The sequence below is a fragment of the Desmodus rotundus genome, chromosome 3 (genome assembly GCF_022682495.2).
Source record: "Desmodus rotundus isolate HL8 chromosome 3, HLdesRot8A.1, whole genome shotgun sequence".
NCBI lineage: Eukaryota > Metazoa > Chordata > Mammalia > Chiroptera > Phyllostomidae > Desmodus > Desmodus rotundus.
The window spans coordinates 136,162,712-136,190,601 of record NC_071389.1 but is presented as its reverse complement, the minus strand read 5'-3'; the positions used below and the strand labels follow the sequence as shown (position 1 = coordinate 136,190,601).

Below are 27,890 nucleotides of genomic sequence, written 5' to 3'. Positions count from 1 at the left end.
GGTAGCGATTGATCAGGATTCACACCACTCTGCACCAGCCATTCATTCAGAAGAGCAGGCTAGTCAGTTGCGCAGGCGGGACAGACAGGCGGAAACAACTGAGAATGTGCATGACCGTCTGTACTACCCAGACTGTGACCTGCACACTCATTACTGAGTAACAGACCTGCATACCTCGTTCTTTCCACCCTAACTCACGCTGGGTTTCCTTCTGCGGCTTCCCGTCGGCTATATGCAGCTCCCCTGTGAAAGGCTGCATGTTTGCAGACTGGTATCAAAGGAAAAAGTTTGACTTAACGATTCTTTCCAAATGGCTTCTCAATATTTCATTAATTGTTTCAGCTTCAGCGCTTTCCTAACCTTCCGACTGTGCAAACCCTTATTAGCTTCATTGGCTTACCCGACTCAAATTGATTTCGTTGAATTTTCTGGACCATTTATATATTTATTTCCTTATGTCTTTTCTATTTTTATCTGCCCATTTCGAGCTTTCATTCTAAATTTATCGCAGATGCTAAGTCTTAGCAATCTTGATCTTCTTACCAAATATTTGCCAGGTTGTAATTTTTTCTATTTGTTATCAACAGCCCAATTTGAACAATGCTAATCTTGTTCTAATTTTGCTTGTATAAGCCCTACTCTTGTTACTGAGGAAAAACAAATGTTAATTTCTGGTTCTCCCCTCCCTGTGTGTTACTCCCTCACCCTTCATGTACTGCAGTTAATTAAAAAAAAAAAAGGCGGGGGGCAGTGGGAACCATATTTGGACTTGAACTTTAAACAAAAAGTATTTTGGCAAGAAGGGTGAAGTAGAGGGTTGGGGGCAGGGGCGGTTTGCTAGCCCACTCTCACTGTTGTCCTCCGTCCCCATTTTACCTGGGGGGGGGGGGGGCGTGGGGCTGGTCCCAGCCTGTTGCAGGCGCTCCATGGCATCTCTGAGTGGCAGTTGCTGCCTGTGCACAGGTTTTTGTGGTGGCTGCTGCTACGGGTTGGATTATGTAGGCTGCTGGAGCAGAATTCCCAGTTTTATGTGTCCGTATTAGGACTTCCATAGCTTGTGTATGTATATTTGCTGGCGGCAGAGGTAGAATTGCGGTGAGTGGCAAGGGTAGGCAGAGAGGAGTGCTGCAGGGGGCTGCTGAGCATGTCGTGAGAGGGTTTCTCGAACCCTAATTTCACCTTCCAAACAGGTGTTTTAATCAGAGGCTAAATTCAGATTCTGGTCCCTCAAGCAAGAGTTTGCCGAAGCGCATGTCTGTGCCCACTCCATCTACTGGTCCCAGGCCGCTCAGAGCTGTGCTCCCTGCTCACGGCTGCCGGCTGCTGTTAGAACAGCATTTCGTTCTCTCTTTTCTTTCTGTCTGGGAACTTGCAGGTCATACCTGGCCCATGGGGCTCAGCTGAAGCTGTGCTTCTTCGAGGAAGCTCTCCCTGACCAGTCCCGTCCAGGGCCACCTCTCAATGGTCTAAACCAGGCATCAGCATGCTATTGCTTATGGGCCAGATCTAGCGCACCGCCTGTTTTTGTAAAGAAACTTTTATTAGATCATATAGCTACATACCTGAAACTACTGCAGAATAATATTGAATGCAAATTGTAATTGAAAAATAAAATTGAAAAACCCATGGGTAGTATTTAAACAAAACATCCAGCCACATTTATTCGTTTACATACTGTCGATGGCTGCCCTCCAGACCCAGTGGGGGAGTTGAGCAGCTGTGACAGAGACTGCAGAAAAAGTCTGGGACCCTCTCCTTAACTGAGCGGGCTCAATGCCCGCGTCTCGCAGCATGAGGTGTAATAAATGTTCCTATTTTGTAGTTTGCAAAACTCTCAGTTTTCAATTTAACATAGTCTTTTAGTATTTCCCAGGTATTTTGCTCACTGAACAAATAATCTTAAAATTACACTTGGAGATTGGGGTAAGCTCCCCGCAAGGGACAAAGAGAACCCACCAGCAATTTTATTTTCCAAGGACAACATTCATTTGTCACTGCTGTCAGGTGACTGCAGATAAGGCCTCCAGAGCACAGCTCTGTGCCTAGACTTCCTTCCAACCCAGAGCTCACACTTGTTCCTGATCTCAGTGTCGGAGTATGAATCTGATCAAATTTCCATACGGATGTATGAAGATGTAACTTAATTGAATCATTTCTACGGGAGTCTGAACACACACACAATTTTAGAAGGTTAGCACTTCCTTTAAAAAATAATACTAATGGGATCCTCCTGGCCACTCAGGTGTCCTACTTTGCAAGAATCTGGCTTGCAGGAGGTGTGAAGGTGAGAATATGCTTAACTCAGCGACCCAGAGCTAGCTTTATTCATCCGTCTTCTCTCCCGCCCAGCGGTCAGCCCATCCCCAGGGTGGAGTACACTGAGGAAGAAACGAAAACTTGGGGCGTTGTATTCCGGGAGCTCTCCAAGCTCTATCCCACGCACGCTTGCCGGGAGTATTTGAAAAACTTCCCTCTGCTGACGAAATACTGTGGCTACAGGGAGGACAACGTGCCCCAACTTGAAGATGTCTCCGTGTTTCTGAAAGGTAAGTCTTCACGCAGGCTTACATCCTGGCCAACATCCTCATTTGCCTTCCGAGGACACACTTCTCTTCTCTGCCTCTGACCCTCCTATAAGGACTTTGTACTTACAGATGGCCTGACCTGAATAATCCAGGATCATTTCTCCTTCTCTAGATCCTTAACCTACCTGTGAAGTCCATTTTTCCATATAAGGAAACATATTCACAGGTTCAGGGGACTTAGACATGGAAGTCCTTCTAGAGCCATCATTCAGCTTACCGTGGTCTCCCAGTATTGCCACATCTAGCTTTGTGACCTATTGTGAATCTGTCCTTTTCTTCCATTTCTGATATCATCACACAAACAGAGGTCCCCATCATTTTGTAACCTGGATACCTGTACTCTCCTGTCCACTGTGTCTAGATAATGCTCCCAAAGCATTACTTTCTTCCTGGCATCTCTGTTCAGAAGGTATCAGGGCCTCTCCTTGGTTTTTATTGGGGTTGGCAAACTTTTTTTTTTTTCTGTAAGGCCAGATTGTAAATATTTTAGGCTTTGTGGGCTAAGTGGCAAAATTGAGGCCATAATGTAGGTACTTATATCCCATTGACATGTGACTATTAAAGAATGTAAAAACTATTCCTAGCTCACGGGGTGTACAAAAACAGGCAGCTAGCTGGATTTGGATGACAGGTCATAGTTTGCTGGTCCCTGGTTCATACTGTCAGGTTCTGAACTGCTCAGCCTCAATTCACGGCCCAGACCCAGCCTCCCAAGTTTGTCTCCTGTTCTGACCGCTGCACAGTTCTAGCCCCCTGTTCTAGCTGCTCTGCACGCCTTTGCTTAGGCTCTGCCCTTTGCTAGAAAAGTCCACCCATTTTCACCTACTCAACTTCTACTTACTTTTCAAGACTCAGAGCGAATCCTGCCTCCTCTCTGAATCCTGATCATAACAGCTGCCATGACCCTCCCCCCCCCCCCCCCCCCCGCTCCGATTTAGTTCGTTCTAGACCATGTGGGTACCAGGGGAGAGAGACGTGGTCTGACAGTGGTACCCTGAGAACCACACCAAGCACGATGGGAGGGTGACCATCATCCGCGACATTTGTTACTGAGGGAATGAGGTTGAGAGTCAGCACCTATTTACGTAATGCCTTATGTTATGTTTTCTTATTATTCTTTTTAAATTGAATTTATTGGGGTGACATTGGTCCACAAAATCATACAGCTTTCAAGTGTACCACTCAACAAAACATCATCTACACACTGCATTGCACGTCTACCGCCCCAAGCAAAGTCTCTTTCCATCCCCATTTTACTCCCCTTTGCCCAGCCCCTCCCACCCCGCACTCACCTGTGTGACTGTTTAACTAGATTATATTTTCCCTGATAGAGCTGTGTCTGACATGCCCCTGTTTGTCTGCCACAGCGTCAGGTGCGTGTTACGTATTTACCAGGGACTTGAACGCTCATATAGGGGATCGCTTTCTACTGCATTGTTTCTCAAACTCCAGTACTTAAACCATCTCGTGATTTTTGCCGTGTCTGTCCCCCAACCGAACATTTTCATTAGGAGAGGTGGTGTAATGTAGCATGGATTCTGGGTGACTCTGCCTTCTGCCAGCTCCTAGCTATGTGACTTAGATGAATTACCTTCACCTCTTTGTGCCTCTGTGTTTCTTCTCTGCAAATGAAGATAATACTTTTATCTACCTCCTGAAGGGTTGGGAGGGAAACTAATTAATATAACTGAAGCCCTAACATTATTGTCTGACACAGACGAGGCACAGCGGAATCTCAGTTATCATTACCGTTGTCATTGTTGCTGCCGTCGGTGCTGTTTTCCCACCCTCGGTGTGCGGGACACGGGGGTGCAGCTGGCATCACTCACTGGCACACAGCAAGCTCAGTCTCAGTGTGTGTGTGGTGTTTGCTTTTAACTGATTGACTTTTAAAGTACCTAATTTATTGGAAAAGAAAACTTTTTAAACAATGGTGTCTGCAAAGTCAAAGTTTTTGATGTAATAGATACATATTTTAAAAAATTTATATAAAAAAGTGCATAACTATTAAAATAAAGAATATTCCTCTGTGTACCACCACTTGTGTCCTGCATGTGGGGTACACTGGCTTAACTGACATAAATAGAAGAAGAAAATACACTTATTTATCTTTTTGATACTCAATGGGGAACAATCCAAAACGAAAGCTCTGGGACAAGCACAAAACTGTTAGCATCATCGGTCTGGGGAGGCCAGAGGACGGGGTTATTTCCGTGAAGACGCCAGAAACTCCAGGGGGACTTGTTTCATAAGATTAACTGTGTCTTTTTTTTTTTTTTTGTCTTATAAACCATTTCTGACCATTCTAAGGTACTCCCCTAGTGAGGGGAAGTTTTCGGAAGGGGATCCTGGAGTGTGCGGGTATCTGAGGCAGGAGCAGCCTCCTGTTGGGAATGTCTGGGCCTCTGTGAGAAGGAAGCGCTGTGTAGCCCTTAAACTGGGAACACTGAGCATCTCTCCACAGCCTGAGTTAACAGTGTAGAGCAGTTTCATAGATTTTATTGCATTCTGTTTACTTTATTCTCTCTTACAATCAACCAATAAAGCATGCAGAGCTTTAGTGTATCTCTTCAGATTGTGGTAATTGATGTGACTATTTTCATAATGTCGCAGAAAACAGCAATACAGAATGAAGGAGTTAGGGGTATTGACAAAAGAAGGCTGGAACGGGAACTGATCCCACGATGCCAGGGAAGGGAGGGAATTAGCCGTGTTAACTGACCACACTTGAGAAAGATACCAGCTAATACGTGGCTTTAGATGGTCATCTTCTCCTGTGGGTTTGAGCTTTCTTGTTCTAATTTGGCTTCTGAATTTAAATCCTTAAATATTTTTTCACCTTTTCTTCCATTTTCATAAATGTCTTGTTCCTCTGGAAACCATCATTCAACAGTGTAATTTAGTAATCAGATGGCACAAATGTGACAGTTGTTAACAGCAGATTTGATCCTTGCACAACATAGGGGTCCTGCCCCCAGCACAGCTGAAAATGCACGTATAACTGGACTCCACAGTTGGTTCTTCCCATCTAGGGTTCAACCATCTGCAAATCAAAAACAGTGTTTTTGATCTGTGGTTGGGAAAACGTAGCTGGGAATGTGAAAATGGTTTTTCTGACCCACAGTTGGTTGGATCTGCAAGTGTGAAAGCTGTAGAGAGGATGGGCCGACTGCACTTGTTGAAATTAACCCACATATAAGTGAATATATATACATTCATTCACACCCATGTGGCTCAAGGGTCACCTGTATAAGTCTTTCAATTGTCAAGAGTTTTAGGACCTTCATTTCTTTGTTTCTAGAACATTCTTATAAATAATAGGAAGCCCTGCTTGGGCCCTCAAGTCCTGTTGGCTTATTATTTAGTTGGCTCTTTCTGTTGTCTCTTTAGAAAGATCTGGCTTCACGGTGAGGCCAGTGGCTGGATACCTGAGTCCCCGAGACTTTCTGGCAGGACTGGCCTACAGGGTGTTCCACTGTACCCAGTACATCCGGCATGGCTCGGACCCCCTCTACACCCCAGAACCGTGAGTACCCACACTGGGAGCCTAGGCTGGATGGAGACCCCGCAATGTGAAGTAGTTAATGTTCACTTTACTTGAGAGTGACTTAGGCCTCTTTTCTTCCTAAGTTCACTCTTCTAGCCGGTGAGAGGCAAAGCCCTCACCTAGGGAAGGAAGAAGTTACTGAAAGATTAGACTCCTCAGCTGTGTCTGTGGGGCCTCTGATATTCTTTCTCCAGCTTGTTTCTCTAACTTTATCCCAACACTGAGCCTTTTGCTTTGGCCAGGATGTTGATGACATTGCTCCTTAAGCCATGTATGGTTTTCATAAAGCCATGATCCCTACGGACAGTTAGGACAGTGTTGCATTGAAAGAAGCAGGGCTCACACCACAAGTCCAATAAGAGGGTAATTCCTGCGTTGCAGGCTCTACCCTCATCGAGTCATTTGATCCACATAGCGACGCTATGAGGTAGGTACTGTCGTTATCTCCATTGTACTGACGAGGAGATGCAGGCACAGAGGAGCAAAGTAAATGCGGACACATGTGCCTCCCCATGAGGAGGCTCCTCTCATGCTGAACAGGTTGCACATGCAGCGCAACTCTTATCACTGATCCCCTCTCCTTTCGTCTTTACATCACCCCCAGACTCAGAGCTCTGAGCTGTGATCTCCCTGCTGTCCTAGTTTCTTGGATGCTTCCCCAGGCCTACCCACCACCTCTAGATTCATATGGGGTGTGTGATTCTTCATCTTCTTTTTTAATCCTCACCCAATGATATGTTTATTGATTTGGGGGGTGGGGGAGAGAAACATTGACGTGAGAGAGAAATATCAATACGTTGCCTCCTGAACATGCACTGGGAATCAAACCCATGACCTAGGTTAAGTGCCCTGACCAGGGATTGAACCTACAACCTTTTGGTGTATGGGATGATGCTCCAACCAACAGAGCAACACAGTTAGGGCAGGGTTTGTGATTCTTCTTTGGCTGTGTCAGCTTTCTGCAAGAGAGTTTGTCTTTGGGACTTTTAACCTTCCTCCCCTGGACAATGGATGGGCTAAAAGCGCAGAGAGAAGCAAGTGATACCGCTGCACTGCTCTGTCATGGGTGGGGACAGAGGACAAGCTGTGAACCCCTTCTTGTTAATGATCATCCTCATGACACATGGCATTGTACAGTCTCTCCGTGTGAAACACCCTGGGCCCTTTTTTTGAACCTACTGAATTTTTCACTGCCTTCTAGGTGTACACGAGTTTCATCTTCTTTGAAACACTGTCTTGCCATCTTGTGCATAATCACCCCTTCCTCAGAAAACCTGCCATTTGCCCTCCTTATCTTCCATCTGTTGCATGTATTTAACCATGCTATCTTTTAACATGCTAAACTGTGTCTTACATCTTCCTTGAAATCATAAACTACTTGAGTGGTCTGAATTATATATTTTTGTGTGTGTTAAAAAAGTTGCACAAACATTTATTGGAAGGCTTGGATATGCTTGGATTGTCTGGGACAAGACACAGTCCCTGCTCTGCTGGAAGAACGGGACAGACAACGGTCAGCATGTAAACAGATCAGCGATTGCCAAGCTTCTTCGTCTCATGGCACATACAAAGTAATTACTAAATTCTGTGGCACACCAAAAAAATATTTTTGCTGATTTGACAATAAAAAACAAAGGTGTGATTTTGATTTGTTCACACCAAATAGCTGTTGTTGTGTTGGCTGTTGTCATTTTTAAATTTAACAATCTGAGGGAAAAGAGGTCAGTGCTCCTTACTAAATAGTCAAGTATTGCATGTTTTACAAATTCTTGGTGCACACCAGTTGAAAATCACTGAGATAGATAGATAGATGATGTGGTATCAGGCACAAGTGCTATGATAGGCTAAAAATGACGTGAAGACAAATACAGCAGGGTGAGGAAATGAGGAATGATGTGAAATGCTTTTTAGGATTGGACATTAGGACAGCCTCTTGGAAGGTGACCAGACTATATCTGGGGAGGGGTAGGCACATCACGGTAGAGAGAGAAGAGCAAAAGCAAAGATCCCTTGGGCTCCATTCAAATGATGTCTAATCCTAACCTTACTCTAATTTGTCACCCATTTGTAATAATGTGAATTATAATAAGAAATACATATTTGGTCTTTGTCTCCATTTCTAGTAAAAAGCTTCTAAAACTTTCAAAATTCCCTTGGTGAGAGAGATAATGTTGTCTCTTGATATTATTAATGAGGTGGCTTTTGGAAAGCCTTAGGTCATCTAAGAAAGTGAGCTGGTCATCAGGGGATCCAACCCTGTGATTGGAGGGTTGGAACTTTCAGTCCCACCCTCCTGGCCTCTAGAGATCGAAGAGGGGTTGGAGGTTGACTTGGTTGCCAATGGCCAATGATTTAATCAATCATGCCTGTGGAATGAAGCTTCCATAAAATCTCAAAAGGATGGTGTTCATAGAGATTCTGGGAAGCTCTTCACCCTTCCCACATACATTGTCCCACACATCTCTTCGACGGGAAGTTCATCTGTATCCCATATCATATCCTTTTGTAATAAACCAGTAATCTGGTAAGTAAAATGTTTCTCTGAGTCTGTGAGCTATTCTAGCAAATTAATGAAACCCGAGGAGGGGGTCATGGAAACTTCTGATTTATAGCCAGTCAGTCAGAAGCGTAGGGAACAGTCTGGACTTACGACTGGTGTCTGAGACCCAAGGCAGTGCTTGTTGGTGCCTCCAACCTAAAGCCAGTAGGTCCAAAGCACAGGTGACAACCTGGACTTGTGACTGGGGAGTACTTGTAAGACTGAACCCTTAACCTGTAGAATCTTTGCTCTCCCTGGGTAGGTAGTGTCAGAATTGAGTTAAATCATAGGACACCCAGATGATGTCTTGAGAATTGCTCCTTGTTTGTGGATTTGTTGGAACTGGATTCAGGAACCCAAAAGACCTCTGTTCTTCAGGCCACTGGGGTTGTCACTTGGCTTATGATGCTGCTTTACTTAAATAATCTTGTGATTAATGGGCTGCCAGGGACTTCCCTGGGAGCAGAGAGCCCTCAGAGGTTTAAGCAGTAAAGTAGCTGATGGGCAGAGATTGCAGCTCAGCTTCCAAAGTCCCCCTCCTCCTTTTCAGTGGGCGTGAGGCTCACTGAGCAGGTGGGTCCCTGCAGAGTTGCTGCAATTGTTTTTTTTTTAGCCCCTTTCAGCTGCCCTGAAAGTGTTTTTAGGATAAACAAAGGTTACTTATAGGACTCAAGACATTTGGAAAAGAAATGCTTCTGAGAGTGGAGTTAGGGCTCAAAGGAGTGTTGTCAGAGTTAGAAAGGCAATCTCTAAATCCAGTCCAGAGGGTTTACAAATGGCCCTATTTACAAATAGCAGGCACTTTGTTAGTTTCCTTTGAATACCTGGCCCTCCTGAGACCTGTGATAGCATGCCAATGGGTGTGCAGAGAGAAAGGGCAAAGAAATGAGATTTTAGCCACAGAGGTCTATAAAATTTTGGGATAATGTGTTACATTTTTACCAAAGTACTTTCAGCCAATTCATTCAGCAAACATTTATGTGCAATGCTAGCAGGGAGATGCAGTGGATTCAAATATGAATAAAATATAGCAGGTGTTTTTTAAAGCAGCTCACATTCTGGCAGGGGAGATAGATACATAAATAATTGTAAAGGACTATGGTAGGACTATAATGGGGCTGTGTACAAAGTCTAGAGGAGCGGAGAGGAGAGAGCAGTCCCCAAAGGCTTTTCACAGGAGGCGTAACTGAGTGGAGGTCTAGGAAGGGGGACAGGAAATTCTTTTTGGGATAAGGCAGGGTGTGGAGGGAAGGGAACACTTTCAAGGCAAGGGAATAGTACGTGGAGGCAAGATTGTGGAGGCATGCAAGGGGAAAAAATGATTGAGGCTCACTACACCAGAGTGGCCAGAGCATACGTTATGTATTAGCGATGAAATGTTTTTTCAGTCCTTAGTGTAAATGGTCATTTGTCAAACTAGGTCCTTTGTGCTGAATTCTGTAGGCAGTAGGGAGCTATCCAGGGTTCTCAGGCATGATCAGATCATCTTGTTTGAGAAAGATGATGGGGGTTGAGGCCAGGGAAGTGTGGAGAGTAAACTGGATGGAAAAGCAGACAGGGAGCTCACATTTTACTGAAGGAATGTAGTTTATACGGTGTTGAACTGGGACAGGTAGTGGGAGAGGACAAGAGGGCACCCGTGTGAAAAACATGCGGGTGAGGAGAGGGGAGGGTCCCTAAGGTGGTGCTGAGGTTTTTAGATCAGGAGGCTGACTCAGCACGTATTTCTAATAGTGACTGAGAATCCTGGAGGAGGATCCTATGTGGAGGGAAGAGGAAAGGAATAGGGACAGGAGGATCGGGCATTGGGGCGTGCTGTCTTTGTGGTGCCCACGCTGGGACCTTCAGATGGAGAAGTGTCTGGTTGTTGGAAATAGGGTTGAATTCAGAATTATCGAGATAAATCAAATCTCTCACTATAGACTTCAGCATTTTCCTCTTCCCAACTCCTGCTCTGACACAGACAGGAGGAGACTAAGCCAAAGGATGGAAGCTTGGGATTCGCTGACTTAGGGCTGTTTTTATAGGCTCTTTTACTGTTGGTGGGTTTGATACCATTCTTTAAAAAATATTATTATTTTATGAATAAGTAACACATGTGCATGATCCAGATTTCAAAGCTACAAAAGGGTATATACCGTGAGCACTGACTTCCTTTCCCTCCTCTGCTCCCTTGACACCCACTTCTTCCTTCCTGGAGGCGACTGCTGCTACGTGTTTCCAGTGCCTCCTTCCAGAAACACACTATGCGGACAAGAGCCTCAGTAAAGATCCCTTTAATCCTTATGTGTTGCCCAAGTTCCTCCCTAGCCGTGCAGTTTGAATCTATGGGACACTATACGGGGAGTGCCATCCCCTGCCCAAGCGTTTCCACAGGCATCATCTTTATAATGAAATCCCATTTCCTCAATTGAAAAGCAACAAGAGGGCAGATTCTTCAATTTGTGAAGTTCAACTTGGCCACTGTGTTTAGTGCTCTGACCTGCTTGCAATTAACTGGCTTCCATTGCCGAACTGTTGTAGGGGAGGAGAGCTAATGAGACAAAGTTGATCCCTGAAGATGAAGGTGGAAATGGGAGTGAAAGCAAGAAGACAATATTTGAAAAAAAGAATTTTATTTTTCTTTCAGTCTAGGTAAAACGTATTTTAATGTCACAGCTTTCAACACACATTGGGTTTTAAACATGTCTTTGGCTTGTTCTTGCAATTTACATTTTAAAGACTCTGGATTCTCTCAACCTGGCCAGATAATGGGACTTGGATTTTAAAAAATGTTGGCAGGTTGGATTGGTTTCCTGCTGAAAGTTTTCTGGCCTGGAGGACTACAGAGAAAGTGCTGGAGAATCGGCGACTCCTGGTTTCCTTGGTGGGGGGAGGTGCTTTCCTGCATCCTGGACTGACAGGTGCCAGCGCTGCTGGAAGTGGGGAGATACTCCTGCTCTTTCTCCCCTTGAGCAGCACCCGAAGCCGTGGTTCGGTACTTCGTTGTTTTGTAGCTGCAGGCTTTGATCAGCTGTGATTGCAGGCAACTTTGTCACTACTTGAGTATTGAAATTTGTAAATGATTTCATTTAAAAACTCAGTTGGGTCAAATTCAAGGTTATTCCAATAATAGCATCCCTCTCACTCAATGGAATGAGAGGGAAAGATGCAGAGTTCCAAGCTGCACGGGTGTGTGAAATTCACCTAGCATGTAGGTAGTGGCAGAACAGAAGTTTGAGAAGCCCCATGATCTCCTGGTTCCTCTTTGCCTCTCTGGGAAGTCCACTGTGGGCTGTGTCATATTGCATCCCCTGGCCTCCTCATCTTCTCTTAGGAAGGGGTTTTCAGCCTCAGCACTTTTGATATTCTGGGCCAGGTAATTCTTTGTTGTGGGGAGCTGTCCTGTAGGATGTCTGGTGGCATCCCTGGCCTCTACTCATTCTTCCACTCCTGTTAGATATGACAAACAAAATGTCTCCAGATATTGCCAAATGTCCCCTGTGAGAGCCACTATTCTAAAAGAAGAAATTTGACAGGTCACTTTAACATTGCTTCTCTGTCTGCTGATTATTGGGCTGCTTCCTCTCAGAAGCAATCTGTAGACTTTGTTTTCTTTCTGAAACACCAATCTGAGTGCAGCATTCCCTTGTTTAACTTCTGTTGGTTCCTTGTTGATGTAAGGGAAAAAGTCTAATCTCATTAAACCATGCCTTCTGCTTCTCTTTCTGTCCCTTCCAAACCTTACCATCCAGCCACACTGGACTTCTTACCACCCCCATGGGCCTGCTGATTCATGCTTCCATCTCTTGCTTGGGTGGTTCATTCTGCCTGGAATGGCTCTGATAAAATCCTTTAATTATCCAGGATTAAAGGTCAGTTTCAACCTTCTCTGTGAAGACTTTTCTAGGCAGAGTTTGACGTTCTTGTAGTACTTTGCCTTACATCCATTACTACTTTAGCACTCACAGCAGTACGTGGTAATTATTTGTTCGTGTATCAGTGTCTTTCATTAACTCAAGGCCAGTTGGCAAAGGCAATACAAAAACAAGTGAAAACTGAGTCCAAAGTGGGCTGAAACCATGAACAGCACCACCACCAGGAGGTGCCAGGTGTGAGATACTCTCAAACTTCCAGACCCAACCAGAGATCCGTGGAGTGAGGGAGCACGGGGAGTCCTGGGCATGCGCCGTGCTGCAGCAGGGCCTCTTCCTGAAGAGATGCAGCCCTAGACTGTGAGTGTCCTTCCCTCGCCCCAACAGCTTTACTCTAATTTTAGGGACTGATGCTGGACGTCCCTCTATGAATAAGGCATTCACAACCTAGGTATGTGGCCTGACTGAGGATTGCGCATGCAACCTTTTGGAGTACAGCATGATGCTCCAGCCAACTGAGCAACCTGGCCAGGGCAAAATTATGAATTTTTAATGATGGAAATTTAAGTACCATTTGGAGCTATGAGGATAGGCCACTTGGACCACCATTTGAAGATTAGCCTTCTCCTCAAATCACATCCAGCAAGGGGCAACCTGTTTTCCTCACCTGTTTTGTTTTTGGGATAAAGATAATTTCAGAATAAAAAAGTGGTTATTCATTGTGAAGCTGAAGAAGAGTGGCAAAAGGCAGTGTGAAAGTCGTCCCCCCCGCCCCTTATTAAAATGAGAGAAAGAAAAGAGGAGAGGAAGGGAGGGAAAGAAAAAAAGAGAGACCCACCTGCATCCTATATGGTGCTAAAAAAATGTACATCCTTTTCCCCACTTTGCGTAACTAATCCTGAATGTTATCCCACCAAAAAGACAGGAAAGTTCATTGCTTTGTCTGTAAAATTACCACTTAGTGACATGTTCTAAGTTATATTTAAACTATTTAAAATATTACATTAAGAAATAATTCACACGGACAACATTACAGTGATTGCTGGGGGGAAGGGTTTATAAAGGGGACTAAATGGTAATGGAAAAAAATACAATAAAGATTAAATTTTTGAAAAGAGAAAAGTAATTCTATGAGATCGGCAGCTCCTGTCAAACACTAGCACCGGGACTGTCCAGGGATGGGTATGTTTTCCGTGTCTCAGGTGGGTGGGCGCTCCTCCTCCAGGGAGGAGAGTGCATCGGAGAGGAGGAACCTCTCTGCATTTGTCTGTTGAAGTTTATTGCTGGAGGGTGGTGATGATTCAGTTTATGGAAGTCTCGGGCACACTGCGAGGAGAAGCAAGTTGGAGACAGGGCTATTTCCTTTACCACCTGGTCTGATTGGGCCTGGTCTGGTCTCTAACAGGCTTCTGGTTTTCAGAGGGTACTTTGAATTTCAGATGTTGTATTTAGTCCCCTAGCCTTGCTTTAGTTCATTTGGCTTTGCTTCCCTGGGCACTTCTTTCTAGGAGATCTGTGGTCTCTAGTCCTTCGTGTGCAGAGTGGACGTTGAATACTTGGTAACTGCATGTTCGTGAGCACATCTACTTGGGTATACTGTTTACAATTATATCTGTAGTCCTGATGATCAGTGGTATCTTAGAAATGCAGAGCTCTTTAATTAGAAACACAATTTAACAAAACCATATTTTCCTAGAGCCAAATTTCATGCTTTCCTATAAAGCTGTACAGACTGACTGAGGTCTCAGAAATGAAGGGTGATGGGACAAGAAGACCAAATTTTCTAAGGTATGACTAGGAAACTCCAGTCTTGTTCTCATCAGTATAGGTCAAATCCCCGCGATCTAGATTTCTGGTTGGAAAGCAGAGGTGGCCAGATGCCTGGTGGTTCTGTACTGATGCTCACAGGAATGCAAACCATCGCCCAGGGCAATGCTGAAATGCTCATCCAGAGCTCAGCATAGCACAACACCATTGTTCAGGGAGAAGCAACTGGGAGTTTTAAATATAAACATATATTCTTTGACATAAATTCTTTGCAGTCAAGCCAGCACAATATCTATCTCTCCAGAAGAGCTGTTGCCAAAGTAATAGTGCAATTTTGCATCAGAATTCCCTTTTACAAATGCTTTAATGAAAACATTTAAAAATATTCATTCCATTTTATTTTTTAGATATTATGCTTAACATACTAGTAGCCAAAATATACTTGGCTCCATGGGATATAAACTTACTCCATGGAGGAGTTCCAGATTGAGGACGGCATTGGGACTGGTTGGCCAGCCCGGCTGGTGTGGGTGTGTCTTCTGCTTATTCCTGGCCTGTCATTTTCACATCAAAGAGCAAGCATTCGCTCTCGGGAAATAACTCATGGCACTAGTGACTAGTAGGTCCACACTTATTGCCATAATACAACTAAATGCCTTAGCATTAAGGAAAATATTTTTTGCCACAGCTAGCATTTTAGAAGCAATTAATGTTATTTTAAAATATAACTGTTTTAAGGTTTAAGAAAGGTTTGGCAGTCAGGTGATTTTTTTTCTTATAATTGCTACTGTGTTTCAATTTTATAAGAAAAATAAAAGTGAATTATTTCTGGCAATATTTTTTGTCTCTTTTAAATAAAGTAAGTGAATTGTACGCTGAGCCCTTGCTTGTTAGAACGGAACACTCTCTAAAACAGGCAGAAGATGCCATTTACTTCCTTTTCTTATGGCTAAGCCATTAGTCCTCATTTGCTAAGTAATTATATCAGCAGGTAAAGAAGCAGGCTTTCAGATTTGTAAGAAGGGTTAGCTGCTCCTCCCTCAAGTGAAGAGATGCCTCTCACTGGATCTGTGATGAGAGGAAGCATAGGATCTTTCCTTTCCCAGCGCTCCCTGATTGCTGACATCTGAGAGACTCTGGGTCTGTGAACGGGTCTGACTCAAGCCCTGGCTGTCGTGGGTGTTTTTAGTGTTGGGCCTGGCTGGCGTCACGTCTCGGCAAGGTCTTTCTGCAGAGCCGGGAGGATAAGCCGGAGCTTTGTAGACTTTAACCTTCATTCCTATGAGCTCTGTTTAGCTTAAACTTGCTCCTTCCCATAGGACACCTGTGCCGTGCCAAGCTTCCTGCCCAGCCAACTGGCTTCCTCCACAGTGCTATTTCCATTTTTGCTGTTCAGGATTGCAAGCAGCATTACTGCCAGTGATTCTCAGAAAATGGCATGTTCTCTGAGAGCCGAGCCCATCTGGCCTGTTTCCTGTACTTTAACCCAGACCTCACAGCCCCAGCATAGCAGCCACCTTCTCCCTCAGTTTGGTGGGGCTACAACCAGGGCCAGTTAAGATGTTAAAGGCTCTAAGACCTGCAAATATTGTCATCCCTTCCATCTTCCAACACAGATAATTTCAACAACAGCAGCAGCCATATATATATATACGCACAATAATTAATATGTAATATATTAATATATATTTACTATTAATAACAAGCAATGTATATATCAACTATTATGTGCCAGGCACTATTTTAAGTGTTGTATGTGGATGGACTCAGTACTCATAACAACCCTTTGAATTCTTACTGTTATTATTGTGGATAATATTATTGTTTATGGATGAAGAAACCAAGGCACAGGATGGTTAAGCAACTTGCCCAAGGTCACACAGCCGGTAATCGAGGGAGTCAGAATTTGAACTCAGGACATAGTGCCAGCATCTGTGGGAGTAACCACTATTTTATGTGAAACAGTAGTACTAAACAGAAAAACTCAAAACATATATGTGCTGAAGCTGAATAGCTTCTTTCTTGGTTTTCTGATGACAAATTTTGTATAAGGTAGTAAAGTGATACTTTCTCACTTCAGTTTGGTGGTCCTGCCTTGACAGAACCCTAAGTGATGTGTGTGCCTATTGAGTGTCTAGTCCAACTACCGGCGTGTTGGAAGCCCCTCCTCTCCTTTGATCCTCACAGGGCTGGTGCCTCCCTAACATACAGTAATGCAGAGAGGAGGCTGCTGGGTCCCTGTCCTCAGGCAGAAAGACCTTTGGACGCCAAGCCTCCAAATCCAGGCCCCTCTGGGCTCTCAGTGTGACTGGTGGCAATCCACTTAACCTCCCTGTGTGAGGGATGATGAAATAAGGCTTTGATCTTTGAAGAGAAAAAAGCTTTATATAAATACCAAAGAGGTCCACTCTCACTTGGCACCTTTTAAATTCATGTGGAGGCTGATGTGCCTTGTAAAATTCCAGCGCCTCCTTAGTTACAAGGCCACATTGCTAGGCCTGGACTCCCAAGTTTTCAATCATAATATTGCGTCTAGTTTTGCAAAGTGCCTAACAGCAAAGATCACCCCTAGGGCTTTGCACCGAGACTTCTGGCTCAGGTGCTCCAAGCACTCTAACAGTAGACATTCTATAAAAACGAAACAAACCACCTTGTACATTTTTAAAACCTGTGCATTTGTAAACCCAACTTGTGCCCTGTGTGCCTGCTGGAGTCCTATTTTTGTTCTTTTAGGCAGTTATTGATAGCGACTTGGGGTAAAGCATATTCTGCATTTAATTTTTTTAATTTTTATTTTTTGGCAGATGCAAAGCAGGATTGCCTTTTGGCACTGTTCCAGGTTCCCAAGCTGTGCCTTCCTTTCACGGTGCCTGTAATCCAGTATTAGCCTCCACACCTAAAGCATAGTTCATGTTCTGTCGGTGTCAGGGAGTTAGTGTTAACTGTCTTCAGGCGTGGCAGACTCAGGTGACCTGGGAGAAGTTTTCAGGGATATTTGCATTTTTAAATCGCAGGTTCAGAAGAAGAAATTCAAGATGATTGAATTTTTTTAGGCAAGGAAGAGGTAGCACCCACTGACCACACCCTTCACTACCGTGTGGGGAAGTACATCCGTGGGCAGGCACAGCGGCCACCACAGTAGAGGGAAAAGAGGGACCGGACACCTCCCACACACGCATGCCCGTCTAGCATCTCACGGCTCAGCTCTGTGAGGTAGGCAGGATTGTCACCGTTTTATAGATGGCAATTCCAACGTTCAAAGAAGTCAGATATTTTCCCTATAGTCACACAACTAAGAAAGAGCAAAACCAAGGTCTAGTCCAAAGCCCTACACTAGAAATCAGGAAAACTATACTTAGGATTCACTTACCTCCACGTGGAGCAACGGAGCCCCATCATCACTGCTGTGCTCGGTTGAGTTCAGAAAGTCGTCATCGAGCGTCTATTAGGTGCCAGGCCTTTGTAAGCACCGAGCACCCAAACATGAACATGGCATGACCTCTGTCCTGAGAAGCTTGCTGCTTCTTGTTTAGGTGATAACATGTCTTCCAAAAGGGCAAAACTCATGGAAGTACAATAGTATTGGGTGTAAGTATAATTTAATGTAGTATGATGAACAATCCATAGCTTGTTGGGAGCTTATGTTTAATGCATTATCTTACCACATTGTTTAGGAGCTCTATGACGTAGAAACCCCTTGTAATCTCCACTTTATAGCTGAGAAAACAATACATCCATGCTATCCAATATGGCAGAGATGTGACTATTTAAACTTATTACTTAAAATTAAATTAAACCATAAATTTAGTTCTCCAGTAGTACTAGCCACATTTCAAGTGCTCAGTAGCCTCCCTTGCCAAGTGGCTTCCATACGGGACGATGCAGATGGACTAGATTTCCATCGGGGCAGAAAGTCCCATTGCACAGCGCTGCTCTGAGTAATTTGCTTATGGAGGAATGTGAGAATGGACTTAGGTCTGACTCCAGAGCATAAGCTTTTAACCATTATGTTGTATCACCCACTTAACAGTTAGTGAAATTTAGGAGGGGCAGGGAAAGAGTTAAAAATCTCTTATTTTGGGGTGGAGGGATGGGGAGAAAAGGCATACAACTGTAATTGAATAACAATAAAAAATTTTAAAAAATCTCTTATTTCTCTAAGAAATAAGAAGTATCTGAGACCCTGGAATGGTAGGGAACTAGAGACATGTTGACAGTTTCCCTTGCAGGTGTTTTTGTTTGTTTGTTTTCATTTGTTTGTTTGTGCTACCTGCAAGAACTGGAAGTTTTTTTTTCACTGCTCAGGAAATTTAGGGCTTGCTGCTTGCGTTTTTATGGAACCATAGGTGACTTGCTAAAAGCTATACTGAAATTATGCTTTATTTACTTTTAAGCCTCACTTCCTAACAGCGTACCTGGTTCACAATAGGCACACAGTGAATGCTTCTTGAACTAAATTTCAGAAAAGATAACTAGAGTATTTTCTGCAGTCTCAAAAGAATAGTAGTGCTGAAGAATGACATCGGTGGCCTTCCTTACGATTCCTAAGGGGAAAAAAGTAAAATAAGACTGAAGCTGAGCAGGTGCTCAGCTTCGTCAAAAGAGGGCCGGAGATGTGTTGACCTGCCCCGTGACAGGGATATAGGAGGGAGCCATCACGAGTGCTGCCTGTAACCTGGGCTGGGTCATACAGAAAGCTATTTTAAATCTAAACTGCAGAGACTCCGCATACAGCTCCAAAGTGAGCACTGAAAAGAAATCTCCTCATTACCAAATTAATTCTTTGTATCATCTCCTTAGTGCAGGGCAGACAAACCAAGTCACCCTCTTTTCAATGCATCCTGGTGTGTTATCCCAGATGACTTGCACTTACCCACCAAATGTTGTATGACAGCGGAAAAAAGACCCTATTTTGGCTCCCAGCTCATCCTCCTGCTTCTTTTCATCAATGCAAATGCGTCACTCCGCCCACTCATCTTTCTCTCCTTCGCTTTGTGATTTAGCTAAAGTGTTGGCTTCTGTGTCATTTAGAACAAACAAAACCTACAGAAATATGGTTTAAAAGACAGATGCGCTGATTTGGGATGGGAAGCAAATGTTGGATGCTCACTCACTGCTTCTTAAAGGCTTTAATTCACAGCAGGAATAAAAATGAGTTGTCCAATGTGTAACACGAGCAGTCAGCTTTGAAAACTGATAAGAGGGGGAAAAAATGCTGGACTCATTTTGAATTTGAATTTAACAACCAGGATCCTTGTTCCTCCATGCCACAAAGTGATGGCGACTTTCTTAGAATGATTTAAGAATTCCCTGGAGGCATTTTTCCAGGCCCCTTTGTAGGCCCATTTCAACAGGCTTTTTTGAGTCCTTCTAATAGCACCTATCAGAGAAGATTCCAATTCAGAGCAGCCGCAGTTTAGTGCCTGATACCAGCTTGAGCTTCTCATTCATTCTTCCTTTTTTTCCCCCACAAGGAGACATGATGTTTTACAGTGTTAATGGTTTTGAAAGGTCTTACATTTCTAGTGAACAGAGCACTTTTGTGAAAAGGGCTCTGAAAAGCATTATTCAGGTGAAAATGCATCAAAGGAATGTGAGTTAAAAAGAGAAAAGTTTGCTGATGTAGAGATTGGAGGCAGCATGTGCTGACAGGTGCAATTATAGCCAAGTAATCGAATCTTTTAAGAGAGGTCTGGTGAGATAAGGAAAGAGCTGTGGACTCTCATCGGAAACCTGTTCATAATTAGGTGCTCGGGTCCAGCTGTGGATGCCATAACCGAGGCAGGGGAACTACTCTACCTGCTGGACATAATAACTATTGCACTTTGAAAATAAGGTGAAATGGCATGATTTCAGCCCAACAGAACTTGATTGATACAAAGGTTGGAGAGAAGGCTTAGTCTTCTCGCCTGGGGTCCCCATAGTCTGGAACCTCTTTTAGCCCCAGAGAGTTGTAGTCAACCCAGCTTCTAAGTCCTTCAGTCTGAAAGAAACTCAAGAAAGCGTCAACTTTTCAAAATTAATTAATTGCTTGTATTAATGATGTTAAAGATCTTTCTACTTCAGTTTCCTTTGTGTACTACCAGTGCATTAGCAGAAGACACTGGGATGGAGAACAAGCTGGTGTTTCTGAGCATGCTCCACTAATGTCATTAAAGGTAGTAACCTTCTTTCTGGTCTTGAAATATTAGGTGCTTCAAGCTGTGGCTCAAGGACAAGTGAGTTGCTGTCTGCAGTGCTTCTCTACTTGCTCAGGAGTCTCTGCGGCAGTTCTTCTTGGGTTCTCTGTGGGGAGACGGAGCTGAGAAGTGGGCACAGACTTGTGAAATACAGAGTGACCATTTCTACTTATAACGGGGCAAAGGGCACCCCTCACATGCCATTAATGCTTCTGTTAGACCATCTTGCTTCAGGATTTCATTTGTTTTAATCCCCACCAGAGGATATGTTTTTATTCTTTTAGAGAGAGAGAGAGAGAAACATCGATCAGTTGCCCCCCATACACACCCCAATCAGGGAGCAAACCTGCAACCTAAGGGATGTGCCCTGATCTGGGATCGAACCCGTGATCTTTTGGTGCACGGGACAACACTCCAACCAAATAAGCCACCTTGGTGGCCAAGGCCAGACTTTCATTCTTAATGAAACAATATATCTTAAGCTGCTAGGTTATGTGATTTTTTTCTTTCAAATTTATAATTCTTCTTTTCCTTTTCTATTATAGTTGGGTTACCTTGTCATTGTAATGCTATTAAAGATTCTTAAATTGGTATAGGTTTCTGATAATGGTACTTTAACTTAAAATCCAGGTGACGGCTCTTTTTCTACCACAGAGAATTAACTCCTTAACATCTTTGGATCTTCATATTTCCCTTCCTCTCTTCAATTGCCAGACTTTCACTTTCCTTTCTACCCTTTAGACTCCATCAGGACCTAGGCAGATAAAGACTTCTTCTGCAGCAGCCTTCCTCAAATGTTTAGCAAGCTCAACAGTAAATCCAGTATTGCACCAAGAATTCACCAGCACAGTAGCCATGACCTTCCCAATTCTCACATTACGAAGCACTCAGCACTGGGCCTGACCCATAGCAAGCATTTAATACGTGTTGGCCACAAAAGTTGTTTTTGTTTCTGCTCACCTTGCTTATTTATACCATGAGCTAATGCCATCTTCAGTATTTCCCTAGAGTTTGACATCTTGTCTCATTTTGGAATTATTGTTGTCACATTTTCTGCCTGGATCAGTGGGGTGCTTTAGTATTTACATCATAGGATACAGTGGGGATGTTCAGATTTATCCATGGTGGGCCACTTGATCCTAATTCCAGCAGGGGTGCAGACTGCTGGCCTTTAAAAAAAACTGACCACACGAGTGAGTCTGTAGGGTCCACGCCTAGTATGGCAGTGTTAGACTTGCAGTGGAATCGAATGCAGGTAGAGGAAGAATTAGCTACCGAGGGACATTGCTATCTCCTCCTTTCATTTTTCTCCAGTATTAATGATATGGTTCCAGTGGGATTAAACGTGGGCTGTCCAAAATTGCATAACCACATCCAGCTGCAGCTTCAAGTACTAGTTGCCTAGACATGGCTAGCAGAGCCCTGGCATCATCAGTGATGAATTGGGTCCCCATTCTGGCTGTGTTGTATTATCACCCACAGAGCTTTTTGAAAAATGCAGATGCCCAGGTCTATCCCAAAGAGTCAGACGGAATTGGCGTTAGGTAGAAGCCACTCACTGATATTTTTAAAAAGGCTCCTCAAGTAATGTGGAGGGATGAAGACCACTGAATGGCCATAAAGGAGACTTTGGACATACTGACTACATTTTTACTTGTGCTAACTAACGTGGTTGAACTCTCCTCCTTACATCCTAAGGCCCATCAAAAATACATGCTAGTACATTAGAGTAATACAAGTGAAAATAACAGAAATCTGATTTCAAATCTTGTCTCTATCTCTTATTAACAGAGGGGCCTTGGGAAGGATGCTTAAATTTAGCGACTTTTAGCTTCCCATTTGTCATCTGGGAATAGTAAGACTTCTTCGTAAGTAAAGATTAACATGATGATGTGATATGAAACATTTAGTACGGTGCCCTGCACACAATGAGAGTGCAGTATATCTTAGCTTTTTAAATATTCCTGTCTTTAATTTCTTGTGTACAATGAGGAGCTTGGATATCATTTAAGTCCCTCTCATCACTGAGTCTCGTTCTCTGCCTTAAGCATTATGATTGGAAACAAAAACAAAAACAACAGCACATATTATCCTTTACAAATTCAATTTATGTGCAAGAAGGAAGCTATTAGCACACAGTTGACAGGGAATGAATTTGGAGTTTCTTTTAGTATCACGTTCATGTGTCTCACGTGGCTGCTCTTTCAACTTGATGTGTCTGTGAAGTGGCTGGCTGATGTTGGGGAAGTGGTTTCCGTGGTGGGACAAGACTTTTTGACTGAGTAATGCCATCTGTTTTATGTGGCCATCTATCTTGTGCCTTTGACCACCATTCACTTGCTTCAACCACATGACCATCCAACCTACTTTATACTTGTAATAATGGTGGCAGCACCTGGCGTTTATATTATAGCACCTGCTTGATGTGATACATTTCAGAGAAGCCAGGTGAAGTCAGGAACCATCTTTCAATTACTGCCTGGCTAATTGGTTTTTGTAAAGAAAAGATATTGCTGCCTCTTGATCCATTCCCAGAGAGTCATAGGGGACATCATTCCAAGATAGCTTGGTATCAGGGAACAGTTTGTGATTCACGGAAGTGACTCAGTAAGGCATCTGCTTCGCTAAATTGTGACACATACTGCCTTTGCCTTGTCATCTGGCCCAAATGGAAACTCAGGCAAATGAGCGAGGGTCTAAGCTTGCATTGTTACCTAGTTCTGGCTAACCAAAGCAGAGGACTAGGAGGGCCAAGGGATTGCTCGGGTTGTAGGCAGATATAACTTGTCTGTGGGAAAGGCTGCTTGGATGACGATGTAATCCTCTGCTGTTTCCCAGTGCCTAGCGACGTGTAACATGAAGTGCATTTCAACAGAAGGGTTAAGAGCAAGAGTTTAGGAATCATGAAAAGCTGGCGTCAAATTTTGGTTTTACCACTATCGATAGCAAGAATCACCAAAGTTTTCGATACAGTGCCAGCTAGGAAATATCTTAGGCTTTGTGGACCGTATGATCTCACTCACAACTTCTCAGTTCTGCTGTTATAGTCAAGAGGGGCCCCGGACAATACAGAAACGCATGGGCGTGGCTGTGTTCTAGTACAACTTCATCTACAAAGACAAGCAGTGGGCCAGATTTGGTCTGCGGCTGTAGTTTGCTTACCCCTGGTCTACAGGATCTTGCACTAATAAAGTACTTTAATCCTATAAGTGTCTTTTGAGGATTAAAAAGACATAATGTATATGATAAAACACTTATGTGCTTGGTATAAAGTAAGCACTTGAAAATAGCAGTAGCTATTATTTTATTAAAATGTTACATATTCTAATCTAAGATGCCACTGATTGTAAGGTACATCTGTATTTCAGAGTTGTTAAAATGTGATGAAAAGCCTTAGAATAGATTAAATCAACAGTAATTAATTAGAGCAACAAGGTTATGTTAAGGATTTTAAGTCTCATTCTACCAGTGGTGGTTTACAGCGTCTAGTGTAACATTTCTTCGTGCTGTTTTTCTTGTCAGAGACACGTGTCACGAGCTCCTGGGACATGTTCCACTGCTTGCGGATCCTAAGTTTGCCCAGTTTTCACAGGAAATAGGCCTGGCATCTCTGGGAGCATCTGATGAAGATGTGCAGAAACTAGCCACGGTCAGTTTATTTTCAACTTAAAAAACTGTCCTACTTATGTCCATTTGTAAGGTAGAGAAAGCTCTAGCCTCATCAGTTATGAATTTTAAGGCAAACATTCTGGATACGGCGTGGCGACTTTATCTTTTCCCATGTTGTGTTTTTTTGAAGAGTGTGTTTTTGGCTTATTAACCATCTAAATACTTGCGTTTTATTCTTCTCATTCAGGGGTTGGCTAAACAGTAAATATTTCAGTCTTGCAGCTCATGAGGTCTTCGTCACAACTACTTAGCTCAGTGACTATGATGCAAAAGCAGCCACAGACGATGTGTAAATGAATGAATATGGCTGCGTTCCAATAAAACTTTATTTATAAAAAGCTGGTGGTGAGCCAGATTTGGCCTGTGTGCTATAGATTGTTGACTCTTATTTTAGTTCAATGTTAATTTCCTAGAAATATTAGTAATAGTAAAAGGTATTCATTTATGATTGTGCTTGGGATTATGCCTGGCTAGTTGCTATGGTTGTGGTCAGACCCAATTTGAGTCAGCAATTAGAAGCTCAGGCTAAACAACTATGATATGTACAAAACCAGAAAAATATTTAATAGACACTATGGTCTCAGAAGGGTTCTTCTCAAAATATGCATTACGAGAGGAAAGGTATAATATTGGCAGCTGCCTTTAAGATGCTGAAGAGCCAGGTCTATCAAATTCGTGTGACTTATCTTAGCCTGTTTTCAAAGAGCCAAGGGTAAGAAAGAGCAGGTTTTGCAAACTCCCTTACCTACCAGGGTGAGTCAGGTAGCCTAAATGAGCAAGCCTACCTGAGGAAGAAAAAACGTGATCTCAAGTGGTGTGTATTTGACACAGATACACACTGATGTCATAGTACACAGGCAAGAATGTATACTATTCTGGTTCTGTACTTTGTGTATCTGTGTACTATTCTATACACAGATAACACAAAGAATGCGTACAATTCTTTGCTCCCACAAAGAATTAAGTTTTTCTTATATTCCCTAAGACATACAGCCCTTTGGCATATCTTTTACCTCCTACTTTTGATAGAGATATGGGACCTGGCAAATATTTCCCAACTGAAAGAGGAAGAGAAGTGCAAAGCCGTGTGGTAGGGGTAGCATGGCCCTGAGTTGGGGCTGGTGTGGCCTGCAGTGGCTCTGGGAGAGCGCCAGTCTTCTTCATCAGAGGGCTGGTCTTGCTTCCCGATCGCGGCCACCAGACGAAAATGCAGGCCTCTGTGCCGCCAGACCTCTGACTTTGTGAGAGACTGGTCATCTAGATTTCTAAATAGAATTGAATGTCTTTTAAAATTTTGGCTCATGAAAAATCTACCATTTTGAGCTGGGGAAAATATATTTGTAGACTGAATCAGGTTCCTGACTGATCAATTTGTCACCTTTGCCCCAGGGAGTATATCTCATCTCTACTGACCATCTATTTTACTGCATAACAAATAATCTCATAATTTAGTGGCTTCAAATAATGAACATTTATTACCTCATCTTTTGACTTGCTCATATTCTATTAGAAGGAGCTTACTCTACCCCACACTCAAGGGCAGGGGGAATTAGGCTTCACTTTTGCAGGGGAAAGGACTGTCAAAGTGTTTGTGGATGTATTTTAAAACTATCCATCACAGATGGGTCGTGCAATTTAATTCTCAAACCTTGGATCCGGGCTTAAACTCCACATTTTGGAACCTTTTCTGTGCCTTTCAAATTTCCCTTGAGATGTTCTGGTTTCAGCCTTTGACCCCAACAGCTCATACTTTTGATCAGGGATGAATGTATTGCTTACTTGTCTGACTCTAAACAGCCACAAAGTGGGATTTAACTCTGCCAGGTTGTGTGTGTGTGTGTGTGTGTGTGCAAAGAGAGGAGGGGAAGGAGTAAGGTAAGACTTGATGAATGTGAATGAAGGTGGATCCTCGTGAGTGAGTGATCTCACTCTCTTCTTAAGAGACAAGAAAGGAGTTTTATTGTCCCTTATTTTTACACTCCATCAAATGATGATTAATTAACTCTATCATTCAAACTAACATGTACAAAGAACATATGTTCCCCACTTTTCAGACATTACAGCTTATATAGATAAAACCAAGATTTTTCAGAGAAGAGAGTGTTTATACTGTCTTGAAAGATGACAAAAAGTCAGCCAAGTGGTAGAGAGGGAAAGGGGGGATAGAAGGAAGGTTTCAGCTGAAATAAAAAGTCCCTCTGGTTTGGGGCTCATCCGGGAATATCTGCTCAACAGCATTGAGGGCTGTGCTGAAGCCCAGGGTTGCCTTTGTATTCATTTTCTATTGCTGCTGTAACCGATTATGCATGGTTTAAAACTACACAACTTTGTCACCTTACAATATCATAAGGTTAGAAGTTCAATACCATTCTCACTGGGCTAAAATGAAGGTGTTGGCAGGGCTGTGTTCCTTTCGGCGGCTCTAGGGGAGGATCCGTTTCCTTGCCCACATTCCTTGGCTCATGGCCCTCACCTTCCGTTTTCCAAGCAGCAATGTTGCATCTTTCTGACTTTTCTTCCATTTTCACATCTCTCTCTCTCACTGACTATGGCTGGGAAAGGTCTTCTACTTTTAAAGACTGATGCGACATGTTGGGCCCATGTGGATAATTCACAATCGTCTCCATCTCCAGGCCCATTCCCTTCCTCATATCTACCAGGGCAACATATTCACAGGGCCTGAGGATTAGGGCATGAACACCTCTGGGACATCATTATTTTACATTTCTTTTTCATATTTATAAAAATAAAATCAAATACAGGTACCTTGAAAACTATTTTGTTAGGACCAGTAAATCTGTAGGATGATCAAGTTTTCTTTTGGAGCTCACATGTCTTAGCATGATTCCAATACCCTTGGCTGTGGACTGTCCTAGCTCCAACAGCTAAAACCATGTTCATCTGTTAGAGAACGCTAGGTCATTAATCTCGTTTCTCTCTCTTTCTCCCTCTTTTTTCATTGCCCTTTCTCTGGAATGTGTCTGCTCTTCTGAAAAAAACAGTCCAAGTCAACAGGTATTTTTTAAGTAGCTAAAGAATCTTAGGTTCCAGGAAGTAGGGATAGGAAAAGTCTAAGGGTTAGTACTTGCCTCAGGGAACTCACACTCTAGTCCACAAAAATACAGAACACCCAAAGTCAGTGTCCACCTTTACTGAGCTACAGGAGGAGCTTTGTAGGAGACGTGGATTTAAGGTAAATCTAAGTGTGTGTGTGTGTGTGTGTGTGTGTGTGTGTGTGTGTGTGTGTGTGTGAGTTCTGAGTTCGTGGTTGGAGTCGAGGATTCAGTGTGGGAGCAGGTTCAGCAGAGGCGTTCCTCTCTATTTGGGCAGTGACTGGGGACAGGTTAGGGAGGATCGAGAGTCTCCCAAGGGAGCCAACGGGCCTGGAATCTAGCAGTTTAAAACAAAAACAGAGTGTAAACTTGCAAAAGACTTTTACCTGGAAGATTTGAGTCCCTTCTAAATGCAGTGGTCATTTGGGGCAGAGGAGTCGAGTCTCGCCACGGTTTTGCCTGACCTTGTTTTTCTTTCCCTGATACTGCCTGAGCCCCACCCCAACTCTCTTTGATTTTTTCTCTCACAAGCCTTACAGTTCCAGTTCTTTCCAACTTTATAAATTGCCTACTTACTTTGAACAGTGTTTTGCAGACCAGAGAGAAATTTGGAAAGCTTTTACAGTGTGATGTGCAAGATAAGAGGAGGCTAGGACGATTTTTCCTGAAATGACACTAAAACTTTCTTTGACTCTTA

At 43.3% G+C, this 27,890-nt stretch overlaps 1 protein-coding gene across 1 annotated transcript in view; it reads left to right on the top strand.

Annotated features, from left to right (window-relative positions):
* TPH2 (tryptophan hydroxylase 2) overlaps window positions 1-27,890 on the top strand; it is a 95,099-nt gene that overhangs the window by 33,619 nt on the left and 33,590 nt on the right. Inside the window, exons 6-8 of the mRNA XM_024576287.3 lie at window positions 2,350-2,546; window positions 5,976-6,111; window positions 23,994-24,120. Coding sequence (XP_024432055.1) covers window positions 2,350-2,546; window positions 5,976-6,111; window positions 23,994-24,120 — 460 coding nt within the window. The remainder of the gene's footprint in view (window positions 1-2,349; window positions 2,547-5,975; window positions 6,112-23,993; window positions 24,121-27,890) is intronic.